Source organism: Anser cygnoides, chromosome 3 (genome assembly GCF_040182565.1).
Source record: "Anser cygnoides isolate HZ-2024a breed goose chromosome 3, Taihu_goose_T2T_genome, whole genome shotgun sequence".
Lineage (NCBI taxonomy): Eukaryota > Metazoa > Chordata > Aves > Anseriformes > Anatidae > Anser > Anser cygnoides.
The window spans coordinates 49,795,716-49,822,062 of record NC_089875.1 but is presented as its reverse complement, the minus strand read 5'-3'; the positions used below and the strand labels follow the sequence as shown (position 1 = coordinate 49,822,062).

The window sequence follows — 26,347 nt, the reverse complement described above, 5'->3', positions numbered from 1 at the left end:
ACTAATAATGGAAGCATTCCGCAGATTGTTTTATCCACTCAGTGTTGACAGTTGAGCTTCATATCATTCATGAGATCAATGAATTGCAGCACTGCAAGATATGGGCAAAGGAAATTATGTACCCTGCCAGAAATACACTGTTTTTTTTTCTTGTTTTTCTTCTTTTTTTTTTTTTTTTAATTTTACAGTGTTCCAAGGCAAAGGTTTTATAAAACATCTTTAAAAGTTCCATGTTTTTACACTTCATTTTAAACCACATAAAACATTACCAGAAAAAAAAAAAAAAAGAAAAAATTTGGTCGGTCTGAAAAAGCCTGTCATATTTTAGCAATGAAACAACTTGCTTAGCTACTGAAGCATAATGTGTCAACAAGATGGAATTCCACTTTCTAAATGCTAGAGCACCCACTCAATAGAAGAAAGCAATACATGATTACTGGTTAGAGCTCATGGCGCAATGCTAGCAACTCAGCATTTAGCAATAATAGAAAATGTCTGTCTCATTTTCATTCCCCTTGAAAAAGCACCCTATATGATCTTATGAAACACTCTGCTGTGAGTTACTTTGTTAATCTCAGCAATATCTTCAGCTATTACCTTATACACGGTAATACATTTCTAGTGAATTTTCTTAAAAGCAAAAAATTAATGACATATTGAAACAGGACAGATACCTGAAATGTAATAATAAAGAGTAACCCTGCAATTTTACTGCAGGTATTAGATAGCAGCTATCTCCTATTTCCATTTTAGTATTTCACATATGTCTTGTGGTCTTTTCTTTTCTGAGTTATCCCTCTGTTTTTCAAAACCTCAGAGCCTCTTATTCCTGCTCCTGTCTTCATTGCCATTCCCATTTTAAAACAGACAAGAATTCTGATTGCTTTGCACACAGCCCTTCTTCACCCATGACCTTTTATTCATCTGATTATAAAATTAAAATTTTTTTTCAATGCAAATATCTTCAAAGATTGTCTTGAATTACCTCTACTCATCTTGACTATCTCTAAATCTTGAGGTAACTTAAAAGGTGTCTCTTTTCTCTTTACATACATTCAAGACTTTTCTGGTGCTGCTAACGAAGAAGCAAGGCACATGTCTTGAATCAAACACTTCTATCTGTTTACAAATAAAGTCTTTTAGGTTAGTGAGACTTTTAAACATTTTGATCAGGTAGTATATATGGAATATTGTGCCAAAACCAGATGCAAGAGAGAGAGAATTTGCACTAAGAAGGTATGTCCTGATCATGACAATACATTGCATTAGAGTTAGACTTTACAACAGACTTATAACTGCCAGACAGGGAAACAACTTTTCACTTATAAATTGAGGAACTTTTACAAACTATGCTTTCATATATATGACATAACTCTGAAAAACTATTTCCAAACTAGTTCACATCCCAGAAAAAGTTTAAGCACTCTCCCATATTTCTACAATCAAGACACAAACATCTGAGATAAAAAAACACTGTCTCAGAGAGATAAAAGGACATAAAAACTAACAAAATCCTCATTTGGATTATCAAAACTAAATGAATGAGAACTTTCTGCTTAGAATTTTTATAATTCTGATTTCTCTCCTCAAAACAAAATATTCTCTCCCGCTTACTTCGGGTTTGCCTACATGTTTAGTATTATCCTTAACACAGATATCACTGAAGGTGAAGAATGCATTCTAGCAAATGAGAACAGGAGAAAATAAACCATAATAAAGAGCTTTGCAAACAACAGGAAAGTGTAATGCACTTCCAATGTAACTATTTTAGAGTGTCTTCTATTTTATTAGGTTTTCTGAAAAGACAGACAATCACTAATTCCACAAATACGCTGCAATTGCTTTTGACATATGCTTCCTCAGCTATGAAAGAAGAATACAAGATGAAATCAATGGGAAAAAAATTGCTGGGAAGAGTGAAACTGCCTTAGGGATTTTGTTCTATGCAATACAATGGCCTAGGATTTCTGTGCAATAAGGAAGGTGTGGTATCTATACCTATGGATTTTTTTCAGGGAACTCTTGCAGTCTGCAGCCTTAAAATTCCACCTGTCCTGGAATAGAATACATCTTTTGTGAAATCTTGATATTCTTCAATGGCACTATCCTTACACATCTAGTGTAAGTAATATAGTATTATGGTGTAAAAGAGGTGAAATAACCCCACTTTTTTGCTGTCTTTGCAAGGCTACAAAACTTCGTCATTGTACATGCAATCCACTAAGGCTGAGCTCTCATTTGTGGATTGGAGTTTCAGCTCAGATTAGCCAAATGAAAGGCCACAAAAAATCAATGATGACAGTTTGTTCCTAAAACTAAAATTATATCCCAGACTTCAGCATAGTTTAGAGTGGTCTCAGGACTCTCATGAACTATATCACCTGGCCATAACATCAAGAGTCAGGTCTCCTAGTAAAGGATTATATCACCTGGCCATAACATCAAGAGTCAGGTCTCAGTAAAGGATTATATCATGGCATAACATCAAGAGTCAGGTCTCCTAGTAAAGGATTATCAGACCACAGAGGCTCTCTAGAACTACATTTGTCTTCTCGCTTATATATTCTAATCTAGGAATGAATGAAGTCAAAGGGGAAAGACTGACAGAGGCTCTATCTTCACTGTCTCAGATCTCTCATTACAAGGGAATCTCTGCTTGGATCAGTTGACTGATATTGCATGCTGTGAAATTTTTATACCAATGTGAAGCAAAGGTTGAGATACAATCACATGTTATTCAGTTATCATTCCACTAAAAGATATTAGCAGTGAAAGTTTCCTGGGACAGATGAGCTATATGTGTATACTCCAAAGCATACTTTTTAATAAGTGAGCATTATAGTCCTCCTTGAAGCTCCACTCTAACCTATTTTTAACTCCAAACTTTTCTTTAATATGTAGGAAATAATATCACAGTACAAAATAAAACAAGGCCAAAATGTTTTATTCATAGAGCTTTCGTATGCCTTGATTATTGCAGCTTTTCCTGTACCCAGGCCAGCTGGTACAATATGTACTGTCTTCTATGTTTTGTTGATGTTTTCTTGCATTAAATACGTCAAACTTTTATATCTGAGCAATAAAAGTTAGTAACATAGGTCTGATGCATAGTAATGAGGGTAGAACAACAGTGTATAAAGGTAATATCTTGGTAAATCAATTAATAAGGTTATGACTAATGATAAAAACATAGAAAAAAATGAAAAGGCAAGAGTGAGGTCAGTCAGTGGTACCACAACATGGATTTGACTGAAGACTGTTCACAGTCATTAAAAATATTTCTGCATGTTACCTTCCAAGTCAAAATAAATCTTGTTCTATTTCTTTGCCTGAATGCCTGAATAGATATCAGTGCTTGACTGTAAAGGGTACATATAGGGATGCTTAAATTTAAAGCTTTTTCCTCACCTTTTTGGCACAGTTCTATCTGGGGATTTTCCAGGCTGTTTCTGGGCCCCCCATATTGATGTTTCCAAATTTCCTGAGACAAAGCAAAATTCACCATCTCTAACTTTCATAAATGTACTTTTAGTAAATTAAGAGCATTCTCTTAATGTCTTGGAGACAGATTTATCTCTCCATGGACATTGATAACAGTGATTTTGAATAAAGAGGTTCTGATTCCTCATTTCACACAGCACAGAAAAACTGAGGAAGGCAGAAGGTCTGTAGCCTAGCCTGGCTGAGTCACCTGTTCATTTTTTTGTTCTTTTACAGAGCTGGTAACAGTCCTTGCCTGTTTGGGACTGCTTCACACAGATTCCTCTCTGAATAATTAAACAGTTGTTTTACCTCAGTCCCTGGTGACCAACTTATTCTCGGTCTGGTTTCTTCTCCCTCTACTTCTCTAAAATTGCTTCTGAAAGCCCTTTTCATTTACTGTCTCAACTTTCTCTTGAAAAGCTATCCCTTCTCCCTCCTTTGATCCATCTCATCGGCTAATCAAAAACCTCATCTATTTGACAGTTGTTAGCTACCCTTACTGCAATTCAGACCTGAGTGATCAGTTTGTCCTGTGCAGTAGACAAATACTTCTTTATGAGGGCTTTCGGGTGAATAACTGACCATAGATGTTAGATGTATCTTCTGCTGTGAGTCATCACCTCTTTGAACTTTACCTGATGACAGAAATTCAAATACCCAAAAAGAGACTCTACGTATCTAAGTGTAGTCTAAAAGATGACACAGACACTCATAGAGGTTCTCCAAATTCACATTGTCTTCCTTATTTCTTTGCTTAGATGCTTCAACAGGGAACTTGTCTCTAACCTAAGCAACATAGGTAAATACTGGAGGGCATCTTTTGCTGCCTTTATTTGGATGGACAAAAGGGATGTTTTTCATCTTGGACCTTTCTTTGAGCTTGTAAAGCACTGCATACACTTGTGAGGGAACCCAGAGCTCTGCAGTGTCTGACCCTGGATTTCTCCTACAATTCCGTAAAGACTGGAAGGAAAAACAAAACAAAACAAAACAAAACAAAACAAAACTCATCACTTTCTGAATAGAAAACACTCAAAGTGACTACAGAATATGGAGTGGAAATAAACAGCTTCCTAATTGTCTTGTTGTCCTTGCAGGCCTATCTTCACATTCAGCCAGCTTCTTTCTTACCAGCAACTGACTTGGCTATTGCCCTGTGATGCCATTGCAGTCCCTGTCCCTCCCTTGCTCATGTCCATGTGCCACAGTCCCCACCTGTGGGCTGATAGCCTCTGGTATCGCAGTGGCTGGGACTTTCTCACCCTGAGCAGGCTCAGAAGCCCCTGAGGGAAGGAGCAATATCCCCCACCTTTCTCATAAAGTGAAAGTAGTCACTTGCAATACTAAGAACAATTTCTGTCCTATACAAGTCTATTAGATACCATAAGGATACATTAGACTTCTTTTTTGCCTTTTTATTCCATAGCAGATAAAAATTACCTTATCTTAGTCGCCAAGTTCTGACTGGAGAGAACAGACACACATTAGTTGCATGAAGCAGGGACATAAGGCATGCAATGCAAGGACTCTCATCACAGGAAATTTTCTGACATGAATCTTACTCAAGGTTATCATTTGTTAGGGGGCAAAGAAAGATTCAATGACACATCTTTTTCACCCCATTCCCTTATAGATTTTGAGGAAAGGCCTTGTTATTATCGACATTTGGCTTACAGACAAGCCTCTTGCTTCCCATTTCACCCTCGGAGCATTTTATCCTGTAATGTTCAAGGCAGTACATAACCCAAGACAAAGGGTGAGGTTAAACTCCAGGCTGTAGATCTGGTCACCAGCAAGCACAGCACAGATTCCACAGACAGAAACAGAACTCTGTGCTGAGCCAGGCAATACATCAATCCTTTATGCTATGTGAAATTTATTTAAAGGGCACTTGCAGATTCAAAATGATGATGAATGAAGCTGCAAAATGCAGTTTGATTTTCATCACTTCAAGGCAGAAAGCACAGTAAAAACTATTTGTGATTTTATCATTTTTAAACAATCCCTAACGGTTAATCTGGAAGCATTTCTTTTTGTTTATTGAGTCTTGTTTCTTATTCCTTTCCCACCTTCTGCTTTATTTCATTGCCCTCTGTCTTCTCAGTGAGTCCAGGGAGCTCTCTGTTCTACATGTACCACTGCATGGACAGATAGAAAGTTTTACCAAGGTCGACAGATGCTAACCTACTCATAGAAGACAAGTTACTGCTACTTCCTAGTTTGGCAAACAATTATTGGGCAAACAAATATATGTGATATCTGTTTGGGAAACATCGAAACTGCAATAAAAAGTGCATTTTCCATAAGAAAGACAACAGGAAGAGCATGATAATATTTCATAAATACAGATATTTTCTCTTGTCTTATAGCCTACATAGAATTGAGTAATATCAAACATAGAAACAGTCACTAAGTACAAACGTCAGTTAGTCACTCTGACCTAACATTTAATACACTCTTTCATATATAGATTTCTCTCTGCATATTTCTATTTTCCCTGCAATGTGATTTTTGTAAGGTACCTGTTATTTCTACTGCTAAAAAATCACTGATCCATATGATCTGACCTCTTAGCAAAAACATTTTCAAGTGTCGCTGGCTTTTACTTTCCAGAAATCCACCATTAATTGCACATTGTTCCTGTTTAAAAGCAATTTTTATGAGAAAAAAAAATCTATACTTCTTTTCATCATGTATCTTAAATATATATAAACAATTCTCTTGCAGTATCACTGACTGGTCATTTTCTCTATCTCCTTTTTCTCCTCTTATTTATGAAGAAAGGTGCTGTTAATATAATAACTAATGGTTTGTTCAAGATCCTGTTCATTTTTGCTGAGTGCTAGGAGAAAAAAGTCAAAGTGCGTTTGGATTGTCATTTGCACAATTTAATTTCTTACTCTAACTACTCAGCAGCTTCTTAAACCAATTAAAGCAAATAATTCTGGAATGGACATAGTCTGCAAGATGAAGTAGTCTTTCCTAAGCCATGGTACTATATTTCAATAGTTTATTGAGCTACAGCATCCCACTCTAGTATGAAGGGCAATTCAGAGTCACTGATGGAAAAGTAAAAAGCATTTTTTTCCCATTTTTTCTAACTTCCTAAAGTATCATTTGTTTCCCACAGAGGTAGTAGAAAAATGGATGTTCTTACCCCGCAGCCTAGTCCATTGCCTGTCTCACATACAATTTTCCTCACTCCTGGTTCAGGCAGCAAACCCGCTCCACAGCCGGGAGTTGGACACAGCACACCGCCCATCTGCAGAACGCATTCCTCCGCACCATAGCGCTGGTAGCGGTTGTACTGCAACACAACAGACAGGTGTTAAACTTCTGACAGCACGCAAAAAAAAACCCAAACCCACAAACGTGGACCTTGAATCTATCCCATATAATAGAGTTACCTGTTGTAATGTCTCACACCCTAAGTTCAGCAATATGTCAAATGTCTGAAACTTTGCAATTCGCTAAATAGGGTGTCATTCCACTCCAGCTCACATCATATGCATCATTTTTTAATTCATAGTTATCCTTTAAACCACCAGAAAATTGTGTGATACTAAAATCAAGAAAATAGTAGATTGTTCCTGTGAATAATGGCAAAAGCTCTTATACTGATATACAAAAATTAATGTAAAAATCATAAATATAGTTCAGCAACAGATACGTATAAATGCTGTATACACATTGAAAAGAAAACCACAAAAACACACATTATAACGTCTTTGAGCTAAAGGGTTGTAAAAATAGGTCAGACAACTTCTATTTCAAAATAAATTTGATTAAACTGATTGGCAAAGTGATTCTCTTGAGATCCATTTATGGATCAACTTACATCTTTACATGTAAGTTGTAAACTTACAACTTTACTTACAACTTTAATGTAAGTTGTATTTTTTTTCCAGGGTCTACCAGGAAACTTTCTTAGATTTGCAGTTTTCATCTAGTCCCATACTGATAGCCTAAAAAGCCATGGAAATGTCTCTATTTTAATGATGGAGATACTGGCATACAGGAGTATGGAATAACGTGCCCAGCATATCCTCAGTGACAAAAACGCCCGCTCTAAAATGACTGATGGCATTGCAATAACTTTCCCTGTTCTAACTTACCCTGCTTTCAAACTGAAATAAGCGAACTAGTACAAATCATGCTACGTACATGTAAATCACATCCACTGTAGGGCTCTGCACTGGTGCAGTTCCACACTAGTGGCTATATAACCATTGCAAACCAGGCTTCAGATTCAACTATAAATCTGGCCTACTGTAGGGTGAAATAAATAAAAGCGTTTGGTTCAGACAGCCCCAAGAAAACAGGAAAATCCAAAAGGCCAAAGAAGAAGGGAGCAGCATGAATTTTCTCTGAGAGCAGAATGAATTTATGGTGCTAAAGTAACAAAAAAATTTTATGTTACAGCACACACAACAGCATTCAGTACTTCATATACTTTTAACTTGTTATTGCTCATGAAAATCATGAAAATCCACTTGTTACCTTTTTTTAGGATAACATCTAAGAAAAACCTCTCCAACCTGCATCCCTCTCCAAAGAAATCCCCAAAGGAAATTGAAGTAATAGAACCAAATAGTAATAGAACCAATAGTAATAGAACCAAAACCACATACACAAAACATACAAAAAAGAATTTTAAATTATGAAGACAAGGACTCCACTGCATATTTTCTGTGTGTATTTAAGAAGATTCTTCTGCAAATGTTGAAAATATGTCTTGTTACACCATTTTAAACAATAGTGTATGACTTCTTAAGACCCTACAATACATAGATGTGGAAGTGCTGCATCCCAGAAAAAAAAAAAAAAGGTTATCAAACTGAAAGTATTCATGTCTGTCAATTAAAAAAAAACAAGTAAAACAAACAAAACAAACAAACAACAACAACAACAACAACAACAACAAAACTCCAAACAAACTTCCTCTCAAATGAAAAGCAAAATCCAAGGGGAGAGAAAGCCTTCAAAACATCATTCAGTATATGAATGGCTGTCAGAAATTGTGAACTAAAGATCTCAAAACATGCAGATATCAGTATTTTGAGAAGTGTATGAGACATCTCTGCAAAGTCTCCTTGAACGTAGGAGCTCAACAGGTCAGCTGGTGGTCTTTTATATTATTACTATGTTCAAACCTGGAGTAATGGAATAAATATATGGAATGGAATAAATGGAATAAATATATGGAATAAATGGAATAAATATTTATCTATCGATTTTCAGCAACATTTGGGATCCTTGCACTAAGTATATGCTGAGTGCTCCAAGTCATGACACAGGCCTTGAAGAGAAATATAGAATCACAGAATGGTTTGGGTTGGAAAGGACCTTAAACACCATCCAGTTCCAACCCCCCTGCCATGGGCAGGGACACCTCCCATTACAGCAGTTTGCTAAAAGCCCCATCCAGCCTGGCCTTGAACACTTCCAGGGATGGGGCATCCACAGCTGCTCTGGGCAGCCTGTTTCGGTGCCTCACCATCTGCTGAGTAAAGAATTTCATCCTTATATCTAATCTAAATCTACACCCTTTTAGTTTAAAGCCATTACTCCTTGTCTTGTCACTACACTCCCTGATAAAGAGTCCATCTCCAGCTTTCCTGTAGGCCCCCTTTAGGTGTTGTAAGGCCACGATAAGGTTTCCCCTCTTCTCCATGCTGAAGATATGGTCAGCACTGAAAGTATCCACTGAAAGTATTTGTTGATTTAATTCTTCTTCAGGGCACAGGCAGGACCTGAGGGTGAGGATGGCAACCATCTTATTCTGTTAAGAGGCAGCCTTCCGTTGTGCTGGGTGTTTGCAAGCACCTTCTCCTTAAAGAGGCAAATGTCGGTGACACTCTGGGTGGAATTCTGTCAGCATTCTCATTACAGATTATCAGCTGAAAAAAAGAGTATGCTTTCCAGTCTCTAATTTAAAATAGAGGACATGGAAAATTCCTTTGGACACCTTTCCTTTTCTTTTGATAGACAAAAATGGATGATAGGTAAGAATCAATCTGTCTTAAGCTGTAGGAAGGAAACGGCCCTTACTGGCCAGGTGGACACAGCAGTTGAATTCTGCCTGAAAATTGTGACGTTTTACTGGTTCAGCTCAGGGCTCATCCCAAATAATTACAGCACTATCACCAGTGATATTCACAGTATAATTGTTAAACAAATGGATCAATTTGAAGAGAGGAAAAATAATTTAAGTGAATTTGCACATCTTGCTATCTAGTTACCAGCTTACTTCCAACCTTCAAAGCCCAGATATGTTCATAAGATGTTATTTTCCTTTTTCCTTGTGCATGTACAATACCTCATTTAAAATTCAGCAGCCAACTAGAACAGGTAATAGCAGAATGTATACACATTTTGTCATACATAACTAGGTGATTTATACACTGTATTCTGCGATCTGAAACAAAATGTCTCACTTTACATTAAGGTGCATTTATAAAAGATTTGTAAATGACCAAAACACTTACGTATGAATTATTAATTAACTACTTTCATATAGTGTCAGATTATACCTATTAGAGGCATTTTCTCTTGATATAACACAGCGATACATATCACATGGTACTGATGCAATCAACATGCTTAAAACAAGTCAATCTGCAAAAGCACTTAAACGTCTTTGGAGTCCATGATGTATTCTCAATCACGTCTGGATAAGATGCTTAAGGATAATCTACCACCACTGGTTTACTTTGCATTTTACTCTTAACCAGAGATTGAAAGTAGGATTTGCTTAATTTAGTTTCAGTTTCTGCAGTGATGATGCCTATGGTTGCACAGGTTGTTTACACTCATTTAACAGAGAAAAAAATAGGATGCAGTTCATCTTTTCTCTTGTGGATGCATGCCATAGTATCAGAACTGAGCCCTAGACGGCATTGTTGTATTAACTCTAAACAGAGGTCAGACTGTTTTCTAGATGTTGATGCCTGAAGTTAGGTGACTGCCACAACAGGTACTTCAGTATCACTAATTCTGATCCTAAGCCACTCGGCCAAACTATTTTTAAAATCAAAGATTAGGTACATAAGTAGGTTAGACTGCAAATCACCTCACAGAATTTTCTTTCTTCAGAAATTAAACATCTAACCTAAACAACTCATATAGGCTCCAAATATATTGATTGTGAAGAGACAGTTATCCCAAGAATGGAATTTATCCTGACTTAAATGTAAAGTCCAAGATAGGTGGGCTGAATCACCTTCTGGAAATGCTATAGTTGAAGCTGAGACAGCTAACTTAGGCTAGGTATATTACACTTAAAGAGCTGTCATTGGAAGATTAATCTAACTCTTCTGTACATTCCAAATATTTCACGTTATCTGTTACTCAATTGTTAGCAATGTGCCCCCTAGTTAGAGATGCACTCATCAGGTGTAAAAGGGTTTTACATGTTACAAGTAGGAAAAATATCCCTAATTACTTTTAGAAAAAAACTCTTAAAAATGTAATATATGGGAAATTTGACTGAACTGGCATTTGTGGTACCCGATTTCAATTCCTGGCAGCCACACAGCCTTCCTGTGGTTTTCACGTAAGTCACTTAATCTATGCTTCTCATCAGTTCCCCATTTGTAAAGAGGGAAAATGATACTTGCTGATTTCACTGTAGTGTTGAGAGGTAAAAGCCATTAATAGTCATGAGGACATCAAATACTATGGTAATGAGAGGCATAGAATTACACAGAAATCACCAGCCATCTACTGCTGCTAGAAATCAGCTTTTGAGCAAAGCATGCCAGACATTTATATGCTACTGTAATAAAGGCCTCAGAAATATAGGTAGGTAAATAGTTGCCGGATTCAATATAGAACCATATATTTCAATGTTTATTTGGAAAAAAAAAAAAGCCTTTAAAAATATGATTTACTCCAAATTGCTAGTGCTAAGACAGCTAGACGTATACAAACAAGATATTCTTAAAACTTTTTTTTTTTTCCTGTCATGAACTTTCCCCTCAGTTTGTGGACTGACCCAGTTAACCCAAATTTATACTATTCATGGAATAAAATGTTGAGTAGAAAAAATTCCCAGCTCCACTTTTGGTATTTCAACCACATCACGAAGTTCCTTCATGCAAGCTTTGCTCATAAAGAGTTGTCAGAGCCTTTAGAAATGATTTTTATAAACGATTATAAATTATAGTATGACACAGACACGGAAGTTGAATAGCTGTAACCATTTATTCCCTGCTCCCCACTTTCCAGATTGGGATGGCATCCCTTGAGTGTTAGAATAGTACCAGGTTTTCAACCAGTGGAAATTCAATCATTTGATGTTGTAAATCAGGGGTAATATAATTGAAATCACTGGGCTGACAGAGGAATAAGACAGGTTTAACTATAGATTGCTGTATTTTAAGCTTCATTGAGATGTAGATATTAAGACAAACCTGAAATGCACCTGGATGAATAAAACCCTTGTGAAATACACTTTGTGAACACAATGCTTCCTTGCCATATTATTTAATTTGCAAGTTATGCTTTAATGTGACGTGATATTTTAATTTTGTGTTTATACTTTGGGCACAGTTTTTCTTTTTCTTTTTTTTTTCTTTTTTTTTTTTTTTCCCCAAATCTAAAAGCATCTGCTCAGTAGTAGCCTCACAGGGAATTCTGGACAAAAGTTAAACAGGTAGATGTAAAGCCAAAATTTCTAATCTCTAAACAGTAATTTGATTACTTGTTTCTTTTAACTGTGTAACGGTCTCAGAGGAAAGAAAATCTACTTTCTGGAGTCAGATTGTTTTTACTGCTTATATAAATCAAATAACCATCTGTGTGTTTCAAAATTAGATTGTGGAGGCTATTAGTCCATAATGTAGACTAAGCACTTTATTTATATGTATTATACACATACAAAAATAAAATAAAATTAGTTACATAATGTAATTAGGCAACTTAATGTACAAAACCCTTAGCATACATTGGACTCATAGAAGTGCTTACAAAAAAAAGGCATCATGTTGATGACTTAAAATACAGTTAAAAAGAGACGGACTGATATGGTTGTCCAACCATTAGGTGGTTCATTGAACCACTCTTAGTTTATTTTTCCTGAGTTTCTGGGCTCCATTGCTGGCCAGGGAGGGGATGAGATGAACAAGTTCAGAACATCAGCTCCTTGTTCCCTCCAGAGCACTGAGTACCACAGAGAAGTCCAGAAAGAGAACCATCTTCCACAGGGCTGGAATTTGCCTGACTTTGGACAGTCATAGAAAGGTGGGTAAGGCAGTCTGAAGAAAACGTCTCAGATAAAAAACACATGACTGGACCAATGCAACACAATTTATGGACAAAATGAAACTAGAACAGAGAGGAGGAAAGAAATGGAAGACTGCAGTTTGCAGAATGATATGGAAGAAGGCACAAGGTGAGGAGTATGAAAAATAAAATACAGAGAATAGGACACTGGAGAAGACTGTATAGGAAATCAGACTGAATATATAAGAGGCAATATGATGCAGCGAGGAAAGTTAACTAAGCACAGTGTATGGTTTGACACCATATTAAAAATCTATTGTAAATTTGTTATCTTCCAGCAGGTATTTGTGGGATCAGTCTGAATAGACTGAATGCTGGAGATTAACATTCAGTTCCTTCTGACCCTTGTGGAGCTTGAATCGACATTCCTTTGTCCCCTAAAGATGACAACCATCAAGTCTTGTAACAGATAATGTTGCAAATAGATACAACTGAGGTTCTCTGAAGAAGACACTGTCTCAAAAGAATTCCACAATTCCACTTCTCAGGCCACAAGAGTAAATGTCTGCATAGTCCATGAAAGCAGATCAAAGTCACCCAAGGGATATATGTAGTTTCACCTGCTACATCCACCTGAGACCCTGAATATTGGGATTCAGATTTTCTCTCTGAATTTAATAAAAACTGGGTGGAATAGAATTCCTTTTTTTTAGAAACACATTTTTTATTGATAGTTTCTATAGAAAAGTAAACAACAGAAATTTGGTTCCTAAACAAAATGACTTTTTGTTTGTTTTTGACAGGAAAAGAATATCCTTTAAATTAGTTTTGACCACAAGTACTTCCTCCCTCATTCCTCCTCCATTTTTTATTTCAGCTATTGGACCAAAAAAAAATTACTCTCACTTCTCTAATGCACAGACAACATGGAGAGAAAGGATAAGAAAGTAGAGATGCCCTGTTTATGACAAGAACTCAAAGAGGATGAAGTTCTGGTAACCCAGAAGAGGCAAGGCTGAGGAACTCACATGGATTCTATTTACCTCTGAAGTTAGAGAAGGAGAGGGCTAGAAGACATGAAAACCAGACATAGCATAGAAAAAGAAGGGAGTCAAATCACTGGTCATATGAAATTGCAAGACTGCAATGTTTGCTGTGTAGTTCAGGCTATAGAAAAAGAAGGTGTAAGGAATGTAAGGAACATCAGAAGTTAAATGCAGTACTTCAGTTTTAGAGAGAGAGTGATGGGATAGTGATGACAAATCCAAAAAGTAAGCCAATTAGGACAGACAGAAATCAGACAGACATTGAATAGAAAATTTGAAGAAACTGAGAGATGCATCATTCGCATTGAGGTTGTAGCTGAAGTCAAGTGGGAAAGCACCCAGCTGTGGGAAAGTCTACTCATACAAACTTAAGAATACTTACAAAACAGCTTTGCTTTAGTAATTATGAACTGGAGAAATTATTCAGTGAAAATTTCTTTCTTTTTTTTTTTTTTAAATTTAAATTTTAATTTTTCTAACTGCATGTGAATTACTGAGAGGTGTCTGGTAGTTTTTTCACACATGGCTTCCAAAAATTCTTCACCCACAATTATTTCAGAAGCATTTTGTTGATCACATTTGGCATTTTCCAGCATTAAACTCAGATGACAAATTAGAACTGTCACGTGATGTTACTTTTTCTTGAATGGGTAGATATCACATCAATTAATTCAAGACTGACTTTACACTACTAATCTGTAACATATATTTAAAAAAGATCCTCCAGCAAATATTGCAAGCAAAAAAAAACCAAACATGAGAACCTTCTCCTTGCCACACACACTTATTGCAAATTCCTTATAAAACCCAAATTAATGTTACACAATTTTTGTCTACACTGCATTCTTTTAGTACTAGATTCCCATATCTCCTAAGGTTACATCTCACAGCAAAAGCTAGCACAGTCCCACACCACCTTTGATAAGCATGGCAATGTGCATCTACCGATTTTCAAAACAGGATATTCCTTTGCCTAAGTTTCCCCCAACTCACAAGGAAATGAGAAAAAAAAAAAAAAAGAGAGAGAGAGAGAGGGAAAAAAAATTGTCTCCATGCCAGCTTGCTCTGATTCCAGGGATATAAACACCCACAACATTTCTGAAGAGAAAGTGAGCAGCGCTATGAGCTGCTGTAACAGCTGATAGGAGAGATCTGTTAAAATTGATCATTCCCCTGTCAAAATATCAAGAAACTGGCCAATACATTCTGCAAAGTTGTCAGAGCAGATGATATAGCAGAGAAGCATAGCTATACATTACTTTGCAGCTTCTTTTCTTGCCACTAGCATGTCATCTGCTTCATCTGTTCTGTGACCTGTTGGGGGCACTCAGGTATAGCAGCAGACTGCTTTTGCAATTGTTTTCCCTTCCAGCCTTCAGATGTAGCTGCAATTTTATTCATGAATCACAATATTCCATTTAAACAATTAAACAAGGGTGGTTTTTTTTATCACTTTGGGAAGAAGAGGGAAGTTTCTCAGAGAGTCATTACGAGACTCCGTAAGAGTTCACTTGCTATGTGGGTATATTATAGTGCTTAAGTCTGAATTAAAGTGTTCTCTCTGCTGTCTCTGGCACTGGCTTGTTGAATTACCTGCCTTACACTGCATTTGGACAGAGCCCATATTTACTGCATCTTTAACATACTTTTTCTTAGCAGCTTGTACGATCACGACTCGTAGAATCATTTGCGTTTACTTGCAGGGGCAGCTAGGCTGACATGGCCAACAGCTACTGCAGAAGACTGTAACTTTTTTATATTGTGCTCTTTTTCAATAGTTCCCCAGTTAATAAATCTTTCATCCCAAAATCCTGAATGTATCTCAAGGTACCTATGAAGTGAAGCGGTTAGACAGCAGGTTGGACTGCATCCATTATGCTAGGAGAAAATTATGGATTAGGAATAGTGAGACTGAATTGCAAGAAAAAGCTCAACAGAGCTAAAGCCAGTTAAAAGGCTTCAGGTTTTCCCCTTCCTGAGGCTGCATGGCCAGAAGAGTCTCTTTGCCTTATGCAGACTTTTGTGCACTGGGACTGTCTGTTAAAAGGTGTTCCAAAACAAACCAGTCAAAGCTGCTTTCTGAACTTTTAGTGCATCTTTTCCACTCGTATAATACTGTAGGAAACCAGAAACTGGGAAAAGATCCAAGACATGAAGAAGCCCTTTCATTTTCACCAGCTCCAGAAGTGGCTTACCTTTGGAGACTTTTCTAGGTCATACTCTCTGGCACCTTTTCAAAGTACCAAGTATCAAGTGGGGTAGCAATCTGTTGCTAAATGCATTTGTGTTGCATTTTAAAACAATTACTTTGGAAGCCAATTTTATGTGGTAAATTAGGTATCCAAAATGTGTATCATGTACCAGTGGGTCTTGTACTCTTCTATTTCACCACATAGACTATGATTACCTCTTTCCATAAAGTCTAAAAATAATTCCTTCTTTAAAAAACTATCTTGATGCCACCAATTAAACCTTAAAAGATAGACTTTCTGGCAATAATGAATGTCCTGTAATGCACATGCCTGAAGAAATAGGAGAAACGGGAAATTTACATGTCCTTGAGACTACTGAGATTTTAGACTATTTGGACAACAGTTTTATTATCATGGGACTTTTAGAAAATATTAGATTAATCAGCAACTCTTCACATTTCAAGTTAAATATAAAGCCTTTTTTTCTCAGTTTTCCTTTAGTGCTTACACTTAGATAAAGAAACAGTTTATTTGGATAGACAGATAGGTAGGCTGATACATTTTCCAGTGGTTTGATTGTATAAGCTTCTCAACACCTTTATCTCTTCATGACATCAATAAAAATTATACATGCTCACTATTTACATGAAACAAATATGCAGTAAAGACATGGTAGAGACCACTGCTTTGTATTAGAAACAGTTGATTGACTTTAATTTGACTGAAATTTGGTTGATGAAAGTAAGAGAGTTGATGAAGCAGACTACTCTAAGACTGCTTTAACTGGAACTGCTTTAACTGGAACCTATGAGGACCTACACTGACAATGTCCATTTCAGACTAAAAGGTTCCTTCATTCTATTGGAGAGATATTTAGCTGACAGAAACTGGCTGCCTTTTGCTGTAAAAGCAATTTTTTAGTTTTGTTTTAGGGGCATGTGGTAGTTCTTTCTGAGTCACATTCATATGTTTGAGTTTATTTGTTTTTATGATGATCACTTATTACCTTGTGATAGAACAGAGGGAATTTGAAATTTAAAGGATCTAGACATTGAGGAATAGCAGATGTACTGGTGCTGTAGAGTGGCGGAAAGAAAAGATGCTGGGAATTTTTTGTTTTTCACTAATGAAAGGTATAATAGGATTTAATGTTTGTAAGTGATTTGTAAACAAATAATGGATGTTTTTCTCAGCAATATACTCCAGTTTAAACAAGAATTAATCCAAGAAAGTCATGTAATGTGGATTCTAAAGGAGATCAGAAAAGATTATCACAATAGTCCATTCTGCTTTTATAATCCGGCCTTAAACACATAAGCATTTTAAAAATAAATCAAGTTTGGACATGTAGCAGTAACATGCCCCTATTATTTCTTGACTGTTGCTTGGATTTGAAGAAAATATACATAGACTAATAATGCTGAAATTTTAATTAATCTGAATAAAACAGGGTCATAATTAATTATGATTTTTCTTCTAACTAGAATGAATGATAACAGAACAAGACATTAAAATTTTTTTGAAAAGCAAATGCATAACTAAACACATATGAGAAATAATCAGATAGTCATATGAATAAGGACTTTGCCCAAAATTCATTAAGATGTATTTTATTATTATTTTTTACCTTGTTTTTGCACCAGCTTCTCCCTAACTGTCAAACTGCATGTTAATTTCAAACAAGGGCTACTGTGGTCATCACTAAACTCATGGCAACAAAACTTTTGTGGGGAGAGAATGTAATTGCAATATGCTTCATGCTTTTGTCTGCTCACGGAATAATTCAAGTGGCATGGCAATGTTCACTAGTTGCAAAGACATTTATTAAGCCTGTAATGATAATCATTGTATCTGAATAACCTGTTAGTGTAGCTAGTTTCAGAGAAAGACAAATTTTTATAGGTCAGATCCATTTTGTAGAACAACTTTCCATCTGCATAGTTTTACGCTCCTAATGCACAGTGGCAAACATTTCTCATCTGTTTAGGTGTAGGCACTACAAAGAGGAGTAATTTCATTACAAAAGTCAGTAAAAATGGAAAAAATATTCTGAGTGGCAAAAATATAGTACTTCATAGCAAGGCTTTATTCATCAAACTCCTCCACTCTGTTCAAGACTTCTCTTATTATTGGACAGAAATTAATTGCCTTTTCCTTTAAGGTTCCTCGTGGTTTACATCATCTCACCTTTGAAGATCACATATATGACTGTATAATTTAATACTTTCTTAATGCAAAGATGTAGGTGAGTGGAATAAAGAAGAAAGCATTCAGATTACAAAGGCAATCTTAAGTCTGACATTTCCTAATGTCTGAATTCTTGACTGGCACTCTTTACTCTTTTAGCTTTCATTTTTACGTCTATCACTTCCTTTTCTAAAAAGCAAACAGGAAAAAAAAAGAAACACAAAATAAAGTTCATCAACTAAATTCTGTTGCTCTGCCAGTGGTTATTATCAAAGCTGGGATCTACGAGTCCATCCTCAGACCTCTACCAGCAGAGCTAACAAATTCTGCCTGGTTCAGCCCTCTCACTCCTACTGTCTCTTGGTTTATCTGTTTCTTAATTCACCTTCAAATCTCTGCTTTGCTCCCTCTCCTTCTAGCGCATTTATGTTCACCCCCTTGGGCAGCTCATTAAACACAGATCTTTTATTTACCAGTCCCTTCCAGCAAGTTTCTTTACCTTGTCCTTCCAGTTCTTGGTCCCAGCTTCTTGTCAGACTCTTATTCCTACCACGCTGGTTTCTACTTCTACCATATCTGACCAGACAGTCCCATCTCTCCAGGGTTCCAAGCTTCATCTTGCTCTGCCCTCCATTTGTCATCTGGTTCTCACCAGTCTTGCAGCCCCATCAAACCCAGTCTTAATTTCTTTTATTTCCTCTTCCTGAATCCTCAGTCTCATCAGATTCCTGCTTCCAGTCTTTCCTCTGTCCTACCCTGTTTTCTGTCTTTTTTTCCATTCCTGTGAGACAAACCCTCCCACACTCCCCTTCATGCTGCCTTCTTGTTGAGAAGCTGAGGACTTATGCATTTGATTTTTTTTAACAACTGAAGTGGGAGACTGGTGGAGAAAAACTGGAAATCTAGAAAATGTACCAGCAGTCCTACATGTAAGAAAAATATGCCTGTAGGAGAGTGAAATAGAAAGGTGGAGCAACAGGGTGTACTAGACAATATAATCTGCTCTAACGGCTAAGTGATCATGCTTTGAATTAACATTTAAGGACTTTCTCCTATCACAGCCTTCACATATCTTTGTGCAAGTCCCTTGGGGCTAGGTTCATTAACAGATGCAAATATTCTGATGTACAGCACACTAATGCTGACCTTTCAGGTCCTTGGTCCCCAGTACCCACAGCAATTCTATGTTAGGCAGCTGGGCTTCATAACCAGTACATTAAGGAAGATACTTTAGGCAAGGACAACTTGAATTTCAGAAGCACTGAGTATTGAAAATTCAAACTTGCCTCTCAACATTTAAGGCTATTTTCTCAATATCTCCGTACGTTGATTTTATTATTAATAAAATAGTAACTAAGACCATTTAATGAGTGTGGTAAAGCATACCTCACATGCTTTTGTAAGATCCCTCTATAGAAACAGTTTTGTCAGTGCAAAGCACAGATATCATGATGAATGAGAAACATATTTTTAAAAGAGATCAGAGGCCACAAAAAGACATGGACAATATCAAGTAGCTGTAAATATCAGTCCCTTAGTCAGATTGTTTGTCTATTTGCTGTTTTAGAGAGCCTGTTAACTGCTGTAGTCCAAAGCCGAAAAGCTGTGGCAGGTAGCAGATGTACCAATTAATAACCTGTCAAGGCTGATGGATAGAATGAAAAAAAATATCTCACATATATCTCCTGTGTGTTTTTTCCCCCACATTTCAGGTCACTGGGGGTCATGAGACACACTTTGCATCCCTGGAGATAGACAAAACTGTCTCATTAGTGTCTATCTTTCATGACATTAAGATGCTGACTTTGAGATGCTAACTCACCTGTTCTTCTCCCAGAATCCTGAAGTGATGAAGCTCTTTAATCAAGGAATCTGGACAGCCAGCTGTTGGAAAGAAACAAAACCAGGCACTTTAGAGTTCCCTGCCAGTGTGGTTTCAGCTATAAAATACATAGACGTAGAGAGGATAGAATATGCAGATTACATTAGATTTAGAAGATTAGGAAGATAAGCCATGGTTCTGTGGGCACCAGAATGCTGAAAACCATCCATCAAATAATCCCTTCACATATATACGCATATATATTCACGCTACCAAGAATGCTTAGAAAGGTTACATTCCGTATATTTTAGCCCTTTCCCCAAAGGACTAGAATCAAAAGCAAGATGAAAAGGGCAGCACTGTCTGCCAGATAACGCCAACCCTTAGTGTAAGCCAACAAGCCTGTTAAAAGAGGTTCTTACATCAAAACCTTGGAGCTGCCCAAAGCTGAATTCTGATTTACACACCAGGTTTGGAGTCATCTCTAAGCATTGTATAGGCTTTTTCCAGTTCTCTGAAGGATTTCACAGGCTCTGCAGACCCCACAGATCACTTTACTTTTGGCTGTCACCAACATAATCCATTTCACACAGATGTAGTTGTCACCCACAGGTGCAATACACAAACCAACTACACATGCAGAAGAGAGATTTGCCAGAACTTTGCAGTCAGTTTAATGTTCAGTGGTTACAGCCTTTCACATCTGTACCAGCCAGAATGAAAGAGTATGTCTTGCTAGATGCTACACACTTTGCTGACCTGTTCAGACTGTGGTAACCTTCCTGGTGATGAAATCCAAGCATGCTACTCAGTTTTGTACACTACTAGACTCATTTCTGGCAAGGGATAAAGGTGCTGTGAAAGTGACTGTGAAAGCAATCTGGGCTTTATTCTTCTTACCACAAATTGAAGCATCTGCTTGTGAACAGAGAAACTTCCTTAAAAGGGATTAAAAGCCGAGTTCTCCCCAGAATATGGGAAGAACTAAGATTTTTATCAACCTGCTTTTCTGCTGCTGTAACTACAAATGGTTACCTCTCACACTTAATGACTCCTATTAAAAGAATGTAAATGAATTTGGAGACAGTTGTCAGGAAATCTCCGTTAGCACTGTGGCTTCACTCAAAGGCAATGAGGCATGGCCTACATTTGCAACTCCTGCTGGCATAGCTGTGTTAGGGATACAAAGGGTCGAACCTTTATACTTGCAAGCAACATAACTAAAAAGGCAAAAATCCTGGTTCAGACACATTTGTAGTAGTACAAGTCTTTAAATGGTATAACTTTTTATACCCAGCAAGCTGATTTAAATGGTATTCTAAATAAATTCTCACTGGTAAATATTCTATCTCCATTCAGAGGAGGTACATGTGGAGAATGCACCATCAGCACAACTTCATCACCAATACATCCTTACTACTTCTAGCATTATTTTTCTATCCACTTTCAGTGGGATTTCCATCTCCATCTTCCAGTTCATCTAAATCCTGAATGTATCAACTGCTCTGTCTTACTAAATCCTTGATCTTGGCCTGACTTGTAGCCCAGAGCAGTTGAATTCTCTGATTTTAGATCAGAAATCACTGCCTAAAATACAGCTCCTCTCTCCTACCCTCAAGATCCTATGTAATTATTACAAATTTTTCTTTATGTCACTTTTACTGAAATATCTGCATCGATTGTACACTGCTACAGGAATTTCTAACCACTGAGGATAACTGATTTTATATAATACTGTATGCTAATCTACAACAGATGCTAACTTTCTAACAATGGCTAAACTTTTTGCTTGTCACTGCTTCTTTCAGTCTTCATTGCTTCTTCTTCAACCAGTCTTTTTCCTCTCTTATCTTTCCCATTTTGTTGTTCACTAAATTCCTTAAGATTGGGAAGTTTCCCTTTTCTTGCCTAGCTTTTTTTTCTTCCTGCTCTCCTTGAAATCATATTTTTCAAACGTCTATTTCTCCCAGAAGTCCATCCCATTTTGCTCTCTTCTTGCACAATTTATGTAATCATCCTTATGTGAGCTGTTTACCTGTATTCTTTCTCCCATGTTAGAGACTGTTAACACTTTGGAACCAAGAATCTTTGTTAAAAATTGTGTAAAACATATATTAGCATACATATATATGTTTATTATCAGTGTTACTGGTTGTCTACTGATGTACCCTCTTCCCAACCGAGTATTTCTATAACCTATTTTTCAGACTTGCCCAATCCAGTTTTCAACCTTTTCATAGTCCAGACTGCAGATTACACAAGAGATCCTGAAGTCACTAACAAAGAAGGGATATAGCTTAAAAATCATGTCATTGCTGGCAAGTTGCACCCCAGCAACAATCAGTTCAGAAATGTCAAATTTGTGTGATATCAAATTATATTGACAGACACTAACAATTTGCTGTCCTTTCAGAGCAATGATTAAACAACAGTTGGAGGAAAAAAATGGAAATAATGAAGACACATGTAAAATGATAAAAGAAGTAAGATAAAAATATCTTCCCTTCTTTTTGGATGTTTCTGGATGTATTTCTGATATTTCCATTTTTTTCTTTTTCTTTTTTTCATTTTTTTCTTTTTTTTTTCTTTTTCCCCAGTTCTGTAAGCAGACCTTTGTAAAACATGCTTCAACACTGTGAACCATTTTTTACCAAATAACTGTGAGCTTTGAAAAAAGTCTTGGTTGATATTAAGTTCCTGCATTGTAACTAGAAACAAATTACCATTCCATGAATAAAAAGAGAAAATACATATTCTGTTGAAGAGCATTAAGAACCACTTTCCATGACACCCGCAAAAATACTCATATATTTGTCAACTTATACATGCATATGCAAACATACCTGGAAACCTGAAAATTACTACAAATTAAGCACAGCACTGGGTTCACTGACAAACTGTGCACACCAAATCTTAAAAGAAAAATGTATTTTCTGAGACTCTGATTTGCAACTTGCACTTGCCACATGAAATAAATAATCCACAATTTATAGATTTATGCTGTTTTGTGGAGAATACTTTGAGGATTAATTTTTATTGCCTTTGTAGAACAGAAATCCTTATACTTGACAGCCTCAACAATTTCTGCTTTCCCAATTATTATTTGAAAAAAAGCACAGGCATACAAGAAATTTCAACACAGGCCAAAATGTAGGAACATTTAAATAGAGAAGTCAACAACAATTAAACATAAGAGTGCTACAAGTAAATGACCCAAAGGCATGCACAATTAACTGCCTTTAATCAGTAGCCAAAACTCGGGATTGAGGATATCTGTAGACTGATAAAATGACAGCTAAAGGGCTTATTAGTTCACTCTTTCAACTGACATTCAAACCTCTGTGTTTCATATGTTCTTGCCCACTACGGTTGTTACAGGTCTTTGTCTGCTGTGGAAGCAGAAAAAGGTGCAAGAACTATATAATTTACCCAAATCTTTTATATTTTATTTTATTTTATTTTATTTTATTTTATTTTATTTTATTTTATTTTATTTTTATACTGCTTTTTCCTCTGACTTAACTATATTGAACCTAGAGGAATAAGACCAATAAAATTAATGTGATGGTTTAGGAATGAGCCTGAGTCTAGGCAGGAAACTAAGTCATGAGAGGATGATACCCAGTTCAAAGCACCAGCAGCTTTATAAACCCACTGCAAGCAATGTCTTTGGTTTATTTAAGTTTTAATTTCTCACTTAAATTAAATTTAAGTATATTATTTTTTTTCTAAATGTTCTATCAGATACCAGATTATTTGTTTTAATCATTTTATTATTGCTTGATTCCCACATTGCATTATTATTTCACTCCAAATGCTGCACTTATGAATGATAGGTATACTTAAAATCACAGAAAATTATAACTATACATTTAAAAATTACATTATGGTACTCTTTTCATAAAGATGTAAAGATATTTTTAATCTGTTCCTATAAGGAAATGTATCTCCATGAGAAGAATAAAAAAAGCAAAATTTAAGAAGGCTAGCTTAATGTAACCTAACATAAATCCTCTGATTTGAACTGCTCTGAACACCCATTTTCAGCTACACTTGTAATTAAACTGTGATTCCAATGACCACCAATTTAATTACCCAAATCTTCGCATATTTTTTCTCAAACAGAATTACCTTCTGTTTTTGTTTTTACTTAAAATTATCACTTTGCATGACATGTTCTCCAGTAAGAAGGCAGAGGAAAACTTAAATCAACCCTTTAATATTGCATATACCGTAGAAATAAAAGCAAAAAAATGACTGCTGTTACAAATACAAATACTGACAGCCAATGTAAGCACTGGCACCTCCAGCCCTTCCTGTCCCTACCTGCCCCCAGGCCCAGGACCCCACAACAGCCCAGGGCCACCAGCCCCAGCCCCAGAAAGGCTGCAACAATGCCGGGCTCTAGCTCCTCACAGTCCTGCCCCAGTCTGGCCTTAGCCCATCCCTGTCCCCATGGATGTGCCAAGTGCTAGGGCTGGGACTGCCCCTGAGCTCCTGGTGGGGCAAGGGGACAGGACAGGCAGCCAGGCCCTGCCCTGTCGGATCCATAGGCAGCCTCAACACCCCACAGGCCCTCACAGCGCCCAGGCAGCAAGAAATTCTGGACTACATAAATTTCCAAGAAGAGAAACAGACAAGCTGCACCAAACTGAAGTGCATGTTGATCATAAATTAATTATTTTTCACCTCCAGGGGTGAACTTTCTCCCCAGACACAGTGTCTTCATTAACTGTAATTACAAGCAGATACACCTTTCCTGTAGGATTATGCCCTACGTTTTAACTTCTACCATAGGTGTGTAGCATTATTTCCTTCTTTACATGTGAAGTTTCATCTTTCCCCAAATGGTATGGTTCAGCGAGATTCACTTCACTGCATTTGAGCATCTAAATAATAGTTATCGAGGGTTGATATATTCATTGCACAATTCCTTTTTAGTCAATCGAAGGAAAAATAAACCTTCAAAGGGTAATTCACCTTGTCTGAGATAGACCCAAAGGAGGAATCCATTTCTGTCCCTTGATCATGGAGTCTCAGACAACTAGGTAAGATACATGACTGACTCTTAGATTTTTAAGGTTAGATAAGATTAATTCCACCCAGTAACTTCAATCCAAATAATTTCTGCATGTGCTTCGTGTAAAGCATATAGGTTTTCCTAGAATGTTTAGCTCCTTGAACTAAACTGAGCACTTATATTATGAACTTCCATAACTTCCATTTTTCTCACTTAAAATTTATGCCTGCATTAACACTTGTTAATTCTAAAAAGTACGCACCCTTTTGTGAGCTCCGAACACAACCCTGTAAGCATATCTATCAGTGTCTTTCAAAGGACGTCTTTCCACAGTGCTAATTACTAAACCAAGCTTTCAACTGAAAAATGTTTCAAATACACGAGAATAACTGCTTCATGCTTAGAAAATTAATGGATGTGTGTCTGTTTTTCTGACTGCTCTGAGTAACACTGTGTTTGACGAGCACAAATATGAATAATGCTTCCTATTCAAAAAAGTATATGTAACAGAGATGAGGGATGTGTCCTGTGGCCTCCTGTGTGTGCACAGCAAGGGAAGGTAACGAGGGAAGCCTACAGCTCAGAGGTGCTTGTTATAAAGGGATTCCTTCCAGAGCACAGCCCCAGGCCAGCCCCTAGCTGTGGTGGGACACAGCAGCTCGGACTCCACGTGCAAATACAACACAGCACAGCCAGCTCTGCTCAGTAAGAGGCAAGCAGACCAACAAAAAGAGCCCAGCCTTGCACTGTGAGTGATAGTAACAGCAATGGTAAGTGGGTAATGTGAAGAGGGAGTCGGGAGAGACTGTCACACAACACAAAAAAGACTCACTGGCTTTGAAATCCCGTGATTAGTGTGCATTTGCTTGTTTTCTCATTTTCCCAGTCTCTTCCAACCTGTTCAACTAGTTGGAATATTGGTGGAAAAAAACCTTTATATTATCAGCGTCTCTTCCAGAGAAAAGCAATCCCATGCTGGTGACAGCTCTGCCACTCATTGGGAACAATGATTTCAAAGTATGAAGTGACTTCATTGCATTTGTGTTAATTACATGGCTGGATGTTGTGAGTGACCTTTTCTCATTTTTGAAGTTATGTGAACATGAACAAATACAAAACTAAGGAGACTGTCTGGAATGCACAAATATGTTACTAAAAAGAGAAAAATATTACACAGAGTATCAAGTACATAGTTTACAGAACATAAGCACATAAGCCTATGTTTGGAATATTGCTTGTGCATTGTGAAAGGTATAGAAATGTCTTCTCACTAAATCCTCAAAAGTGTGTCATTATAACCATTTTCCAGATTTTTTATTTATTTATTTTTTAACAATCTTAATGAGCAATACTTTTTTAAATAGTAAGCCAC

General features: G+C 36.8%; 1 protein-coding gene across 3 annotated transcripts in view; it reads right to left on the bottom strand.

Annotated features, from left to right (window-relative positions):
• The window catches only part of PRKN (parkin RBR E3 ubiquitin protein ligase), a 758,965-nt gene that overhangs the window by 110,682 nt on the left and 621,936 nt on the right, over positions 1 to 26,347 (bottom strand). For all 3 annotated transcript variants that reach the window (XM_048067874.2, XM_066994150.1, XM_013186798.3), the window contains 2 exons: positions 19,956 to 20,017; positions 6,641 to 6,790 (listed from right to left, as the gene is read on the bottom strand). In XM_048067874.2, coding sequence (XP_047923831.1) covers positions 6,641 to 6,790; positions 19,956 to 20,017 — 212 coding nt within the window. The remainder of the gene's footprint in view (positions 1 to 6,640; positions 6,791 to 19,955; positions 20,018 to 26,347) is intronic.